The 17,500-nt window shown below is 42.0% G+C and overlaps 1 protein-coding gene across 1 annotated transcript in view; it reads left to right on the top strand.

The window, feature by feature from the left end:
• Positions 1-17,500, top strand: part of LOC143041480 (carbohydrate sulfotransferase 4-like) — a 47,115-nt gene that overhangs the window by 14,081 nt on the left and 15,534 nt on the right. The window contains exon 2 of the mRNA XM_076213391.1: positions 17,088-17,223. Coding sequence (XP_076069506.1) covers positions 17,088-17,223 — 136 coding nt within the window. The remainder of the gene's footprint in view (positions 1-17,087; positions 17,224-17,500) is intronic.

Here is a 17,500-nt window from a genome sequence, read left to right on the forward strand (position 1 = left end):
CAAGGCATCACCAAATATGTGTGCATAGTTATATTGAACCGGAATCGGTACCGTCTTGGGGGGGGGGGTTGATCTATTGTTTTGTATGATTTTTTTTTTTTTTTTTTTTTTTTTTTTTTTTTTTTTTTTTTTTTACCTCTTCAGAGTCTAGATTCCGCAACAAACGCCAGACGATTTGATGTGACTGAAAGATGGATTCCGTCTTGACTTGGTTCTCGAACAAAATTGAAATTTCGCACAGGAATCCAACCCCCCCTCCCCTCCCACCTCCTCCTCCCTAGCCCGAGACGGGAAGCGTGGATATGGGAAACCAGACGGAGAGACAAGGTAGAGCAGTATGTAGGAGTGATGTGGCATGGTTGGCACAGCCATGCGACTCATGAAAGAAGCTAGGAGAGGCTTTGGCTCAGCATTGGACTTTGAATGCCTGGTTGATATTAACACTAATATTGATACTGATATTGTATTGATAGGTCCTTCACCCACCATCCGAATCCACGCGTGTGTGGCGAAAGCCTTCTGGCGCGGACCACAAGGGATTTTAACCGGGAGCCAATGGTCTGATGCGGGCAAAGTCAAGGTGACTGTGGACGAATGCAACTAGTATGCGTGTAGTATGGTACTTCCAAGGTCTTTACCGACCTTCGTAGCGCCTTGCCTTCGGAGAACAAAGGGGACCTAACCCTCCCCAACCCCCCGCCGCCGGTCCTTGGGTATCCTGACAAGTCCTGGAGATGGAACGTGGGTAACCACGTGAGATCGTAGCAGCAGCAGCGGCGGCGAGGTCGGGTACGGCAATTTAGCCGTGGTACGAGCTGGGTAGGACGTCGTTACTTGCGGTGAAGGTCAAGGGGATGGTGGTTCTAACCCTGACACCGGCGAAGTTTAACCAAGGGCATGGTTAATTAAATTCCACGCTATAAAGTCCTCTGTAAGGGGTACCGTCCTAACCTCACGATAGGGTGAAGTTTGTGATGTTAAACTATATGAACGACGCAACGCGAAGCTACGTCACAGGAATTTTAGTAAAGGTGGGGGGAGGGGCAAAATTAAAGATATACATATAGGATTAATGGTATAAAGTTATATCAAGATATAAATTTCATATTGACCGTATAGGCATATATTGACATTATGTACATGAATCACATTTTGACTTTCATTAATCGTACACTAATATTCTCTCTCTCTCTCTCTCAAAAAAAAAAAAAAAAAAAAAAAAACGCAAACATCCCATCGTGAACAATACCGTCTTTAAGGCATTAACCCTCTCACTCACCAACAAGGAAAGGTGACATGTTTTATAAACTCAATCCAAACCCACAAAAATATTTAAGAGTCGTTAACAATATGATTACGGTCGAAAATACCGTACAGATGGGAAGAAAAAACGCCCGTGTCTGCTCAAGTCGTAAATCATAGGGAGCTCAGTCGTAGACAATAAAGAAAACTGTCGTATACGAACGATGTATGATGATTCTTCTGCATCTGGCAGTTCTGTCCGTTATCAACCGCTGGATCAAGAGTATAGAATTACAGTTATATACAATAGAACGTTTACTGTTTACAACATTCTGTACAAAATTGTTTTGTGCTAAAACAATGCTAAGATTATATTTAAAATACTCGTATAACCTTATTATTCAAAGATGCGGATACAATTTCAGACTTTGAAAAAATAAAATAAAAAATATCCACAGGTGTTTAGTTTACTTTTAGTTTCGCGCAAATGGCCGACAAACGAAAACGACAACGATAAGTTCTCTCATTATTATATGCATACACCCTCACCGCCCTTGTTATAAAAACGAAGCAGGATGTAGTTGGCCTGTATAAAAATAAAATATCCCACTCACTGTTGTTCTTTGTTTTGTCTAGTTGACAAACAATGGAAGTATTCAGCTTTCACATTGTTAAGGCGGTGGATGGGCCTACGGCCAGCTGTGGGGCGGTGTCTACATAGCTCACTGAAGAGGCTCCATGTTTTAGATCAATAGATAAAAAGAAAACAAATAGATGAATATGTATATATATATATATATATATATATATATATATATATATATATATATATATATATATATATATATATATATATATATATAAGGAAGGGAGAGATGTTAGATTTTGTCATTGAGATCGTGTTTGTAATGAGAGGAGAGGGGCTAGGAAGAGTCCCATACATTAGGGCGAGGTTACCAAGCCAGTACCCTTTGTTTCCGGAAGGGAAGCCACCCCCCCTGTATATGGACAATGGTTCACCCATATGATCCTGTTATGTAAAAAGGCGTTTTGGTCGCGCCATTCGGTGTCCTGAAAACATGATAATGATGATAGTAATAATGCTAATAATAATAGTAATAATGCTAATAATAATAGTAATAATGATGATGATGATGATAATACTTCGAGGTCAGATGTCTTGAACTAAGCCAACGTTCTCAGCGAGCCGAGTTTTCTCGTTATGTGATCAAACGAATCGTTTTGAAGGAATAGGTCGACACTTAACAATCCCAACGATAGACAACCTTCCAACATAACTCTTTTATTATTATTTATTTTATTTATTTGTTTATTTATTTGTTTATTAAGACGTATTCGTGACTCATGAAGATGTCTGCCTTATGCAACAGAGCACCCTGACGCCGAGTGAGACTTCTGTTTGTTCCGCAAAGAGAGACTACCGTTGCACAAAGACCTGCGTATCCTAAGAGAGACCTGTACTACGCTAAGAGAGACCTCTGCCGCACAATGGAAGACCTTCATGATGCAAAGACTTCTCCGGTATACTTCCGGAACGTGACGAGGAGCCTCCCGTCTCCAACGGTCTAAATTGTATCTCTGTTCGTTTTTGTCCACGCCAAGATCGGGCGACTTTAGTTAAGAGGCACACTATCTAAATAGCTTTTTCCCCCATATAGGGGAGGTAGCCAAGTCAAAGGGACGTACCTACTCCCACCCATTCCATTCCCATCCACCACCCCTTCCCTCCTCTCCTCTTAGCTCCTCATGGATGACGGGTCATCTCTGTATCCCGCCCACAGCCCTGGGTCAGATGCAATGTAGCAAGACACACAGAGGCACACACGGGGCAAAATGGAGTCTCGCTTAAGACCCGAGTTTTATCCCTCAGCTGAATAAAACTGGTTTTGTCTAGAAAATATGCAAAATACGCGTACGTTATTGTATTGAAAAGGAGTTTTTTTTATGTTTTTTAACAACGTAAGAGCAATTGTTTATTAACATTGACTGTTTATATAAGTTTCTGTTGCATAATGAAAGTTATTCATTAACTGGACGATTCTTGAAGGGAAGCTATTGTCATCAAAATCTCTCCTCGTCAGACGAAGGTACAAGGCATGTTGCTCAAAACTCTGAGGTTTATTAACATTGACTCTTTTTATAAGTTTCTTTCCGTTGCATAATGAAAGTTATTCATTAACTGGACGATTCTTAAAGGAAAGATATTGTCATCAAAGTCTCTCCTCCTCAGACGAATGTACATGACATGTTGCTCAAAACTCTGAGGTTGTATTTGAAAATAATATTTTTCTCTGGAGTAGTCTTTTAAAATAAAAATTTTGGCAATGATCGAAAGCTTGCTCAGTAATGGTGAGGGTTGAACGAGCTATGCTTGAGTGCATGAACTCTTTTGTAGTCCAAGACTGCTACGACACAATCATTACTGACTCAGCAACCCCCCCACCCCACCCCCTCTCTGCACTGTAGTGTGCAATACGGGTAGTTACACAACATTACTGCTCGTATAGAACCTCACTGCTCAAACCTCACTCTTCCCTGATCCCGTGCAAGAGATCTTCATATACGACGCGTCTTTTCATCTCTCCAAACAACGTCGTCTTTATTTGTAAACATAATACAGTCAGGATACAAAATGAGGTCATTAATCATAATTGGATATGTCTAGGGGTAACTGGTAAATACTAAAATGATTTACTGGTGGTTAGATATCTAGATTGAAGTCGTCTAGAGGACATTTCAAGTGGCACTGTCTTTGCACATTAGATGGTGGATGTGGTGCCACAAAACATGAAGAAGTGTCACGATGAGTGACGTCACATGGTCTTGCGGACTTGGCAGCTCTCTGTCATGCATACTCACGTATTCTCGAATGTCATGTCGTTGTACAGTAGTAAACATAAGCCTCGATTTACCCTGTGTGCAAATATAACTTTTGCAGAAAAATACCAAATAGATAATAATAATGATAATAATAATAATAATAATGATGATAATAATAATAATGATAATAATAACGATAATAATAATTATGATAATGATAATGGTTTTAATAATAATGATAATAGAAATAATGATTGATGATAATGATAAGAACAAGAAAATTGCTAAAGATATATATACTTTCGTTTCAAGAAAATACACTGTATAGAAGAATGCACAGATTACTTGGCGACAAAATTAATATTTTGTTGCCGAAAACCATATGAGGTGATTCAAGGTTGCTTGGTCTGAACTTTAGGGATCAGTTATTTGTCCCTCAGAGCAGATATCCATTGCCTTTGACGTTGCCATTGAGTCCATACTGAACGCAATGCAAGCTAAGCTATCTACGTGAACTACGTAGATGGAAATTTGCTTCTTGGGTTCAAACTGGATACGATGAGGAACTTATTTCCTTATATAAGATAATGAAATCTATCGATTAGATTACTGGAGTGAAGAGATTAATTAAGATGACCTAAACCTAGCAAGACTCGTAGTAATGAGTTTGAATTGGACAAATCTAATTTTAAGAAGGAAATAGGTAAAGGAAAATATTTACCGACAGAGTGGTCAACGAATGGAATAGACTTATGCACTAAACTGTTGCTTATTTTAAGAGAAGATAACTACGAATGGTTATGCCTGTTGGTAAGGGACATGGAACTGTTAGTGTAGATTTTATGGTCCCTTGCATCTCCTCCAGTCTAAGTTCTTATGAATATCATCATCAAACGTTTGCTAGAATTAAATAAATACAGAGGGTCATCATAGTGAAGAGGTTAAGAATGTGAAAGAGTATTTGACGTTGCCTTATACTCTAATGCACTTAATTCATCTTGTCGCGCAACTTGAGGTCAACGCTAGGCGACATGACGTCATCAGAGTAGGAGGGAACGTATTCGTGAAGAGACTGACACGTTTGTGATAAAACGTGATGTCGTTCTAATGTCATGAGACACTTTTACATTGCAGGGTGACCTCTTTGCTATGTGTGTGTGTGTGGCATAAGGCATTGGCAAAGCGACATTATGCGTTTGTACCTTCAAATTCGTTTGCCCGAAACTCAAATAATCGTTAGCATGTACTGGCAAAAAACACTGAAGAATTACATAAGAACATAAGAATAAAGGAGACTGCAAGAGACCATAAGGCCTACACAGGCAGTTCCATGTCCATTACTACCTGTCATCCCCATCCATAAAGTTGTCTAACGTTTCTTAAAACAACCGATAGTTTCAAAAAAGTTGTCTGCAAGACATCAGCCACAAAATCTTCGTGTTTTGTTTTTATGTGCAGCACGTTTGATGACAAGATCGAAAAACATTCTCGAGTGTTTTGTTTTCTGTCAAAACAGAACACACACTGGTCAGGACTCAATTTCCGGCCAATTTTTCACATATCCAACTTTCTAACCACACAACTATTAAGTTGTTAAATGTGATATTAGATTGTTCTAGCTAAGATTCGCCCAATGCGGCCCCATGCAATAAACAAATAAATAAATAGATAAATAAATGAAAAATAAATAAAATCAGGACAAGCTTTACATCGACCAAAGCCTCCACTTTGCCCTATGTGCTCAGAATGCCAGGAGACTCGAACTCAGACCCACTACATGCGAGCATGAGTACGAAAACAACGCACCACTGGGGTTAGATTCACCCGAAGAAAATATTCACTGTGAGTCACGCTTTCCAGGTGGTTCGACCCCTACGACCGCGCGCTACCAATGTGAGACCTCACGTTTTATCGTGAGACATGACGTCATGCGACCTTGCGCCGTCATCGTGAGGAATTACGCAACATTCCTTGGATCCCTGCACCTTCGATGGGGAATCTTAAGCTTTCACCGTGAGATTTTAAGTCTGTATGAGATTGTAGGCCTATATCGTGAGAACTCGAAGTGTGACCTTGTCTTTGTCTTGAGATATTAGGTCATCGTCTTGAGATCCAAGTCTTTTTTGTGAGACGTTACGTCTATGCCATGATAGCTCACGCTCTCGCTGCAAGACCTACTTTTATCGTGAGGCGTATCCCATGTGCCGGGAGATAGTGAGTCCTCGCCGGGAATTCTTACCGTGAGACGGGACGTTCTTGTTGTGAGAATTAAGAGCGTGGGACCTTAGACCTCCGATGAGACCTTTAGCGCCTGACGTGAGATTGAGTTTACACATTGACTGTGGCGTGAGGGCGGGAGGGAAAATGACTTCATATAGTAGGATAGGACATGCAACAAAGGAAAAAAGTGAAAAGAGAACAAAATAAAAAAGAACAAATGAATGAGAATTAATAAAATAAAAAATAAAAAAAGAACAAAGGAAAAAGTAAAACAGAGAGGAGAGAGGGAAGGAGACGAAGAATAGGAAAACGAAGGAAAAAAAGAGGACGAAGACGACGACATCGAAGAAGAAGAATACGAAGAAGATGATGGCAACGAAGAAGGAGACGACGACGAGAACGAAGAAGAAGAATACGAAGAACATGACGACGACGACGAAGAAGAAGATGGTGGCAACGAAGAAGGAGACGACGACGAGAACGAAAAAGAAGAGTACGAAGAACATGACGACGAAGAAGGAGAAGAAGTCTACGGACTTCAACGTGACTGCTACAAGAGACCCTCCTCAGACTTCTCCAATCGTGTCACACCTGGTTACGCTCAGACGCCTCGCCGGAAAGCCATTAGAGGAGAGTGATGATCATTACGTTCATTGCAGAAGGGCTGGGTCGTCATCAGCTGAATAGAATTGCCAGGAATTATTTTTAGTAAGACTACAATTTGAAAAAACAAACCCAAAGGGTTGAAATAGTATTAGTCGTTCGTTGGAAATTTGTCGGTCTAAAGAGGTGGAGTCCGGTAGGACACAAAGATGAAACAGGAAGGGCAGAAGTTAAATGTCAGCATTATTGAGAGTTATACGTATCTGGGATTGGGAGATAAGATTGTTTTGCAGATGCCAGTAAAAAAAACACGACCTATATTCATCGAAATAGTTCTAACTCATCTTGGATTGTTTTATTTCCTTCTATTGAATAAAACTATTATTATGGAGTTAATATGAAAGTGATATTAACGATGAAAATACCATGTCATTCTTCGTCCGTAGAAATAATTACTGATAACCTGGAAGTACCTTGTAATCTGCAACATCAGGTACTAGAACATCCTCCTCCTCTGACGCCACCAAGTCCATTTGCATTCAGAGAGTCATTGTAAGAAAGGACAAAGTAAAATTCGTTCTGACGTCATCAGTGACGTCACTACTGGAGGACTCGGAGTTGACTGGCTCGGAATGGTGACGTCATGGGAGATATAAGTTTCTCCTAGATCCGGTCCTCCCCCACCCCCCACCCCTCGACGTCCTCTGGTCTCCCCGGGTGGGGAGCATGGAGACCTTCTGTTAATTTATGCCACTGTTCCAGGTGCCAACTGGTTATGGTCTCCTCCTCTTCTTCCTCTTCCTCCTCTTCCTCCTCTTCTTCCTCTTCTTCCCCTTCCTCCCCTTCCTCCCCTTCCTCCTCTTCCATCTCCTCCTACTCCTATTCCTGCTCCTCTTCTTAATTCTCCTCTTCCTCCTAAACCTCCTCTTACTATCCCTCTTCATTCTCTTACTTCCCTTCTTCCTCCGCCTCCTCCTCTTATTCCCCCTCTTCCTCCTCCTCCCCTCCACCTCCTTCTTCTCCTCCTCTTACTTCTTGTTTCCTTTTTCCTTCCTTTCGTATTCCTCCTCTTTCTCCTCCACCTTCTTTCCTTCCTCTTCTCCCACCTCCTTATCTTCCTCCTCATCCTCTTAATCTTCCTCCACTTATTCAGTCAACACCTGTGCCCCTTCCTTCATCTCCTTATCTTCCTCCTCCTCCTCTTCCTCCTCCTCTTCCTCCTCCTCCTCTTCTTCCTCTATTCCTCCTCCTCCTCCACCACCACTCCTCCCAGCTCGTGACATACAAACAGACTCACACTAATGCATTATAAACAATAGTTGAGCGCCTCTTCCCACAAAGATCGTTAATGTCTACAGTGGTGTTGCAGGTTTCCAGCCATTGACTGGAGGTTATTATATCATTATTCTAACTATGGGTCGTGATGTAGTGCGCCGTAAAGGTGGAAGAAGAACTGCAATGGGGCGGTACTTGCAACAGTCCATGTCTACATCTTTATCTATACAAATGTTTGGCTCAAATGAACATGGGTTTAAATCTACTACGATAACCCTTGTGTATCATGTCAGTCGTTGCTGTGTGATTGTGAATAGTTTACGGGTTTTTTTTTTTAAGTTGATCTTCACTGAAGAGGAATCTACACTGAAACATTGGTGAACCGTCTCAAAACTTGCCAAGTAACTAATGACGGTTGTTAAGACAATTACTAAGATAATTGATTATGAACACTGCCTGCCGTGGAATTAGTTTGCACGCGAGAGACAGAGAAGGAGAGATTAAGAGAGAGAGGGAGAGAAAAGTGCTACTTTAGCGTGTGATCTACAACAACGCAGGTCTACTACAGCGTATGATCTACTTGCCGAATGTATAAGAGAGAGAGAGAGAGAGAGGTGCTACTTTAACATGTGATCTACAACAATGCAGATCTACTATTACAGCGTATGATCCATATGCCGAATATGTGAGAGAGAGATAGAGAAATAAAGTGAGAGGGAGAGAGGGAGAGGGAGAATAAGAATTTGGGTCGCGGGAGGTCTTCAAGACCACTGGCATTTACCGCACAGATATTCGCGCAGAAGAACTCCGTTTCAGACCCGACGGCGCAACGTCGTAACAGCCTCTTCCATAACACCGTGACAAACTTCTCTAGGTTATTTTTATTCTGTCTAACGGCAGGCGATTTTATCCAGGTGAGGAGTCATTCTCGGAGACGCATTTTTGTCCCGAGTTCATCACTGGTCTGAATAAAATCTTTCCTCACGAGTTGGAACAAAAACAATTGATAAGGAGCGACACCGTTTCGTGGAGATAAGCGTCTTGGCCGTCTTGGGAGGGAGCCGCTACTAACCGACGTCTGTCTTCGACGGCTCTGTAATCACCTCCCCTTCCTCCTCCACCTCCTCCTCCATCCGAGTCTTATCAGGGTCTCGATCAATCAAGACCTCATTCAAGCTCAGATCCTCGTATCAAGATCGTCATCGACTTCGTCGGATCATTTCACACATATCGACTTTTCACCGTGCGCCGTCCACGACACGACGTCGTGCTTTCAACCATGGATGTCTATGGATGCTTTCACACGTTACTACCACACGTGAAATCCTCCAGAGACGCCCATAGTTATTAAAGAGCATGACGTCGTGTCGTGGACGGCGCACGGCGAAAAGTCGATACGTGTGAAAGGAGCCCCCGGAGGACGGCTCTTCCTCCACTTGTTCCCGACACGCAAAGAACGGATCCGGAGGGACGCAAAAACCTCGACGATCTCAGGATTTGCCGTATAAAGTGTTCCCCACCCATCGTCTCGAATTTCTTTTACGTAAATCATTGCAGCGGACACACCAATGTCTGGACCCCGCCTTTCGAATTTCTTTTTAAATAAGCGACAGCAGTTGTCACCCTAACGCGTTACGAATGGATTCCAACGAAACAAAAATTTTTATTTAGTAAATAAGTGGAACTGATTTATGTGTTGTTGGTGTGATTCCCGCAACGATTTACGGTAAGGAAGACTGGGAGAGATTCGAACATCTGGAGCAAATGTGGAAAGAGTTTAGGGCACGCACAGACCCTGGACTGGAAACGGAGGCGAGGATGGAGGGAGTGGTTGGGGAGGGTACATAGTCGTCACAACCGCCTCCGCCTCCGCCACCGCCGTCACCTTGCTTATATAACCCGCACAACCGCGAGCGGTTGGTGCGCAGCACGGCCACGACCTTTCTTGCTCTTTTTTTTTTTTTTTTTTTTTTTCTTTTTTTAACCTTTTCTTGTTTCCGTGACGCCGTGCAGCGGCTTCAGGTATTCACCAACGCCGTTGCCATTCCGACGGTCTTTGGTTTCCGTAGTCTCTGACCTTGGCAACAAAGTCTCTAAAGGTTCTCAGTTGCAGGTGTTCGGAACTAGAGAAACACTTCAGGGGTTATCACACTGGGCTTCTTCCACGAGTTTCACCAGCGCCGACAGTTGGGAGTTCGTTTGAGTAAAAACGACTTCGGTAACAATATTCTATTTTCAAATCTCTAAATATCAAATTATCTTTCCGTCATATCTGGTAAATCTGAATGATGATCTAAGAGACTAAACCTATAAGAATGTGAGACATACTGTTGAAATGTTCTAAGAGAAGTCTAGATTTCTGCAAGCGAAATCACATTCCAGTTGTTCAAATGGAGCCTGGAGGTAGGATGTCGGAGGAAAACTAGCCCTGTGTGATAACGTAGGTTTATGAACGATGTCATAGCACTGCAGGTTTTCTTTCTAACACGATGGAGATAAGTTTCCATGCAGATACGGCCTGGAACCATCGGCCGAAGAAGGAAAATCCGGAAATAATTCCGTATCCCGAAAACCGCGAATAAAAAAAATCGCGAAAAAACGAGGTTGGAGTACTGACCGACGTAAGCTCCCAAGTATGAACCTGGGAGTGGTTTCCGACTTGGAGTCTCACGCTCTGTTGCTAGGAGGAGTCCGTCAACTCCTTCAAGGTCATAGGGGAGTGGTGACTTCATTGCTTTCAGGAATATCTCTTCTGAAGGCGCGGTCAAATGGTGAAGGTGACATTCACGCAAAACTTCTCCATACAAACATGAGACCTCAGACTGTGGATCGTTCGGCTTCGGCTTCGGCTCCACCTCTTGAGCACCTGAGTTTTGCTTCCGTCCCCTGTGGTGACTGGCGGCTGTCCGTACACACAGGGTAAAGGTGAATGGTCTGGCCGCTGGTAAACTGCTTTGCTCCAGGGAAATTCCCGTGGTTTGCTTCGGACGCGCATAGCAACTGTAACAGGCGTCGGTCGCCTGGGTCTACACAGATTTTTTTTTTTTTTTTTTTTTTTTTTTTTTTTCTTAACCTAAGGGGCGGGGAAGTTGCTATCAAGACACACGCAACTAGAATTATGTAAGGAGAACGATGGTGAATCAGGTTTGCAATCATAAAGAGCCTTTGTAAAAAATGTATGTATGTATATATTTGTGCGCGTTGGGGTCCCAGCAAATGAATATAAAATAAAACAAAATAAGTTACCTCTGAGAATATGCAAATACAACCTAAATTCGTAAGTTTCAGAATAATTACCGCAGGCGTGTTACATTATATGATAATTACGGCTTTCATTATTATTTTGTATTATTGTTCTTGTTATTATCACAATTATTATATATCATTATTATTATTATCATTTTTGTCATTACTATTATCATTATTATTATTGTTATTACTATTGTTTTTATTATTATTATTATTATTATTTTATTATTATCATCATCATTATTTTGTGAACATTGTGACGAATATGGATAGACGGTAAAGGGAACACGGGCTGAGGGAAATACTTTCATCCCTAACTGGCTAGTTTCGCCTGAATGGCTTTTCCATTTCTCTGAAGAAGCCACTCAGGCGAAACTAGTTAGGAATTAAAGTGTTTCCCTCAGCCCGTGTTCCCTTTACCTCCTACCCATTATTATTATTATTATTATTATTATTATTATTATAATTGTTGTTGTTGTCGTTGCTGTTATTATTATTACTATTAGTATTATTATAATTTATTATTATTATTATTATTATTATTACTATTAGTATTATTATTACCATCATTATTATAGTAATTATTATTATTATTATTACTGTTGTTATTATTGCTGTTGTTGTAGTTGTTGCTGTTGTTAGTGTCGTATTCTTGAGGACCAAGAGGAGAGTCTAATCGTACGGAGACACACAAAACATCTTTCTGTGATGTGTTCTGCTGTGACCCCATCCCGACTCAGGATGTGTTTCCAGCAGCTGCCGACGATTTCCAGCCGCCCTGGAAACCAAACTTCCGTGGACAAGAAACATCCCTGTAGCGCTAAACGCCTCGTACCGTAAAACGAATTTGGACTCTTCAGTATCGAAGGAGACCTTGATTCTCCTCTCAGCCGAACCAAATCGTCGGTGGCTAAGCAGAAGAAAGCCTTTCAAGGGTGTCGGTGAATGGCGGGGGGACATATTTATGTGAATAAAATCGCCTGACGACAGCTTAATGTAATTGGTAGAGTCGTGATTAAACCCATATCGATGAATATTTTTTGTGTCTATATTTGAATTCTAAGTTCTTGTTCCCGCAGGTGATTTTATTCATAAAAATATAATCCCTTTGGTTCAATGCCAAGTCACTGCACTTGATGAAAATTATTGCACTATGATCTCAACTCCCTGTACTAGTGATGACAGCTCACTGCATTAACCTGACCTAACCTAACCTAACCAAACACAATCTAACCTAACTTAACCTAACCTAACCAATCCCAATCTAACCTAACCTAACCTAACCAAACCAAACCCAATTTAACCTAACCTAACCAAACCCAATCTAACGTAACGTGACCTAGCCTAACCAAACCCAGTCTAACCTAACCCAACCTAATCTAACCTAACCTAACTCAACCTAACCCAACTCAACCCAACCCATTAATGCTTTTTATTGTATCTCAATTGTATTATCATAAAAATGTGCAGTGAGTTGTGAGACGCAGTGATTTGACTTGAAGTGCAGTGAATTGCTAAGGAGGTGCAGTGCATTGGCGTTGCAGTGAGTTGACCAGTCCCCAATCCCTTTAGCCCAAGATCTAGATGAAACTGCTCCTCTTGAACCAACTCTCGTGGGAATAAACAAGTTTGGCACTAGCCATAAGAAAACTTCACGATTTTTTTTTTTTTTTTTTTTTTTTTTTTTTTTTTTTTTGATCGGATGAAAGGGGAAAGGCATACTGATGAGCCAGCGTATTTTAACCTTATTCTGACCTTAGCACCCCCCAGAAATCGTGTATTGGCAGTCCAGAACCTTAACATATGGTGACAGGGACAATAGTTGTTGCATTACTACGAGGAGGAAACCTTTTCTAAGCACGTTTTTTTTTTTTTTTTTTTTTTTTTTTTTTTTTTAAGTTTATCTAATTAATGACATAACCCAGCGACAGTGAGATAAAACTTCGTAGAGTACATCAATGAAACGAAGTTGAGATTTGTCTTAACTGAATAAAATCACCTGGAATGAATTAAAGAAAATCCATATCTGGAATAACTGATACTTTTTTCTCGAGAAATTATCCCCCCAACTCAATAAGCTCCCCTGAGCCTCAGCCAGAATAAAGTCATTAAAAGTTAGAATAGACACCCCATGGTTATTTGAAAGCACGACGTCGTGTCGTGGACGGCACACGGCGAAAAGTCGATACGTGTCCTCTTAGCGAACACCAAGACCGGACATGAACAAAGGGCATGCATATCGGAATTTACGCAAATATATCGTTCTTTGTTGAGTTCTTGAGATATATCTATGCACAACAGTTCTCTGATAATGAAAGTAATTATTTGTAAATAGAGTTCTGTATAACGACAATGAAATATATATTTGCAGAGCTTCTTTGCTATATTAGGTTTTGAGCGCTCCGAAGATAATGTAACACCTTGAAAGGGGGAAAAAAATCAATCCAGGCCTTCCCTTCTCCTCCTCCACCTCCTCCTCATCATCATCACCCATGTCCTGCTCCTCTTTCTCTTCCTCTTTGTCCCCCTCTTCCTACTCCTCCTACTCTTTGTCCTCCTCCTTTCTCATCCTCTTTGTCCTCCTCTTTCTCCTCCTCCTCCTCCTCCTCCTCTTTGTCCTCCTCCTCCTTCTCCTCCTCCTCTTTGTCCTCCTCTATCTCCTCCTCCTCTTCCTCTTTGTCCTCCTCTTTCTCCTCCTGCTTTGCTGTCAGGTTTGGAATTCTCCCAAGTTTACGTAACACTTGGAAGGAAAAAAAATCCTTGCTAACCTTCCCTCCTAATCCTCTCCCTTCTCTTCCTCCTCATTCCTCTCCTCCTTTTCCTCCATCTCTTCCTCCTCATTCCTCTCCTCCTTTTCCTCCATCTCTTCCTCCTCTTCCTTTTCCTCTTCCTTTTCCTCCCCTGTTCCTCCTCATTCTCCTCCTCCTTTTCCCCATCCTTCTTTTCCTCCTCCTCTTCCTCCTCTTTCCTCCTCCTTACCTTTCTCATCTTCCTCCTCCTCCTCTTTCTCCTCCTCTTCCTCTTCCTCCTCTTCCTCCTCCTCCTCCCCTCCTCTTCCTTCCCTCCTATTCCTCCCTTTCCTCTTCCTCCTCCTCTCCTTTTCCTCCCCTTCCTCCTCTTCCTCCTCCTCCCCTCCTCTTCTTCCCCCTCCTCTTCCTCCTCCAACACCTTCGAAGGAGTGGCTGGAAACTCCGCCTGCCAAGCCCTTTGTTCATGTCCGGCCATCGAGAAGGGATCAACTCCCTCCCCCCCCCATCCCCTGAGTCGGTTTCCTCCTCCTGCTTGCTTGCTGCTGCTGCTCCTACTGCTGCTCCTGCTGCTAAGTCGAGAACCGGTTTACGTAAAAGGTTGCACAGCCCGAGGGCAAATATCGCCTATTTTTATCTGTTGCCTTTTCATAGTCATTTGTTTTGGTACGGATTAACGTCGCCAACTCCCATGATCAGGGGGCTAGGACCGTGCCTCTCACAGAGGACTTTATAGCGTGGTATTTTATGAAATATGCCCTTGGTCCAACTCGCTAGTGATAGGGTCCGACCTGCCGTCACCTCGACCTCCGCCGCAAGTAGAGACGCTCTAACCCACTCGGGCCGTGGGTTAGTGTAAATGATGATTAGTTTTCATATATTGAGCATCTATTCTATTTGTTTGGGTTGGTCATTTATTTATTTTATTTTATTTTATTTTAGTTATTTATTTATTTTATTTGTTTGTTTTCTTATTATTTAGTGGATATAGAAGGCTTCCATGTTTGGAGAGGGTATTTTATTATTTTATGTAATATATTCATGAATGCAGTGACGACATTACACGTGAATACAGACCCTTTATTTTGATGTTAATTGTTTGTATTCAGTCACAGCACTTCGCTGCGTTGTCCTTGACCCAAGCGGTGAGGCAGGTGTCAGGGATGGCCCTCCACCCTCGAGGTGTAGTGATGGGAGTGGCGTTTTTTTTTTTTTTTTTTTTTTTTTTTTTTTTTTCTCCGTGTGTCACTGTGGGTCTTTGTGTTTCTAGATTTCAACTATTTGTTTCTTATTTAACCTTCCTATAGGCCAAAAGTGATGGTTTTTGGTCCTGGTGCTAACTTTACAGCACAGTGAATTCATTGCATCCAACTAACATAATGATAATGAAATCACAAAGAATATATATGAAATAATATATAGAATATATGATAATACTAAATACATTCAATGGAAACATACGACCTAATTCCGTTTTCTAAAACATACCACATAGTCGAGCACCAAAAACAAGATTGTGAAACAAAAAAGAAGAAATTTGTCAAACGATCCTTTCTACGTACTTGTCCTCCAAAGTTCCCTTCGCCCTTTATAAGGGGTGGCCGTAACAAAGCACACACCCTCTTCGTGAACAGATAATACTTAGTTCAAGCCATTTTATTCAGTAGTAGGTCATCCTCAATATAAGGAGTTTCTCTAGTCAGGTCACAGTATCCCTTTACTGAAAATATCACTTAATTATCTAGCACAACACGTAGGAATCGTATGCTAAGCCATATTGACATCATTGAACGAAGCTAGCCTAAGAAACGTGTGTATGTGTGTTTGTGTCATGGACCACGTGTTGGACTCGTGATCGATAGTTATTACCCTCCCAGATGAGAGTTTAGTGTTCATTTATGGCCCGATTTATTGGTAATGTTGTGACCTTACACACACACACACACACACACACACACACACACACACACACACACACACACACACAATTCCTTGCCGGCCAGCTCATAGTACAGCGATCCTGAAACTTTATCAACCCTTGGTAGGACTCAAAGACGGATCGCTGAATTAGTGATCGAGAACGGTACCACTGCACTGTCGAGCCATATGTGTGTGTGTGTATGTGCGCGCGCGCGCGTGTGTATGTATGTGCGTGTTTACCCGATTGTAATAAACAGGAAAGGACTAACACTCGTCTCATATTCTCTAATTGTCTAACATACCTAGACTCAAATTCATGCACGGTTCCACCTTAATTTATATTCTTGATTTCCAGTTATATTTAGAATTGAATCCATGCATTGTTACAGCTTTTGTGACATCACCTTCTAAGTTTTGTGCGTGTGATTCACCATGGTCTTGGATCACGTGTTGGACTCGTGGTCGACAGCTATTTCCCTCCCGGAAGAGAGCTCAGAGGTCATATATGACCGATGTATGGGTAATGTGACCTCGCGCACACATACACACCCAACATCCCGCCCATGAGAGTTGGAGTACCGCCTCGCAGCGCAGCGATCCTGAAAATATTTCAGTCCTGGGGCGAGATTCGAACCCGGACCGCCGTAGTTTCAGCCGGGAATTCTACCACCGCGCTATCGAGTCGTGTGTGTGTGTGTGTGTGTGTGTGTGTGTGTGTGTGTGTGTGTGTGTGTGTGTGTGTTATATACCCTATTGGTTTACTAATAGGGTGGTCGATGAATGGAATAAACTTAGTAACCATGTAGTAAGCGCTGAAACTATCAGTTGTTTAAAAAAACGATTAGACAACTTTATGGATGGGGATGACAGGTGGTGATGGATACGGAGCTGCCTAGTGTAGGCCTTATGGTCTTTTGCAGTCTCCTTTATTTCTTATGTTCTTATGTTCTTAATGTGAATTTCAACGGAATTCTCTCTCGCCTCCTACAGGAGATCCCACGGCCGCATCGCCGTGCTGAGTCTGTTGGTGTCGATGACTCTCTTAGTCCTTCTCGTCCACAACGACGTGAGGTTCTCCCGAGATGGTCCTATCGCACTCATAAAACCCATATCACGCCGTATGCAGGTAAGCCACAAGACATCTCCTACCCCGTCCTCCCTTCTCAGTATCTATAAAGAAATAGAATTTCAGAAATCTCTCGTTTTCTAAAATAAACAAAAGTCTGTGACATTTTGTCAACAGAGCAGTGACAGTTGTACCCGCTCATTGGGTATTTTTGGTTTTTCTAAAGACGAGATGAAAAAATTAGATGATTTTTTTTGTTCGTCTCTTATTTTGTAGATATTGATACATGACCGAAGACTGAGCTGAACTGAAAAGCCGGTGGTTCGTTCCCCCCCTC

This window comes from Oratosquilla oratoria, chromosome 31, assembly GCF_046742065.1.
Source record: "Oratosquilla oratoria isolate Oo_2021 chromosome 31, ASM4674206v1, whole genome shotgun sequence".
NCBI lineage: Eukaryota > Metazoa > Arthropoda > Malacostraca > Stomatopoda > Squillidae > Oratosquilla > Oratosquilla oratoria.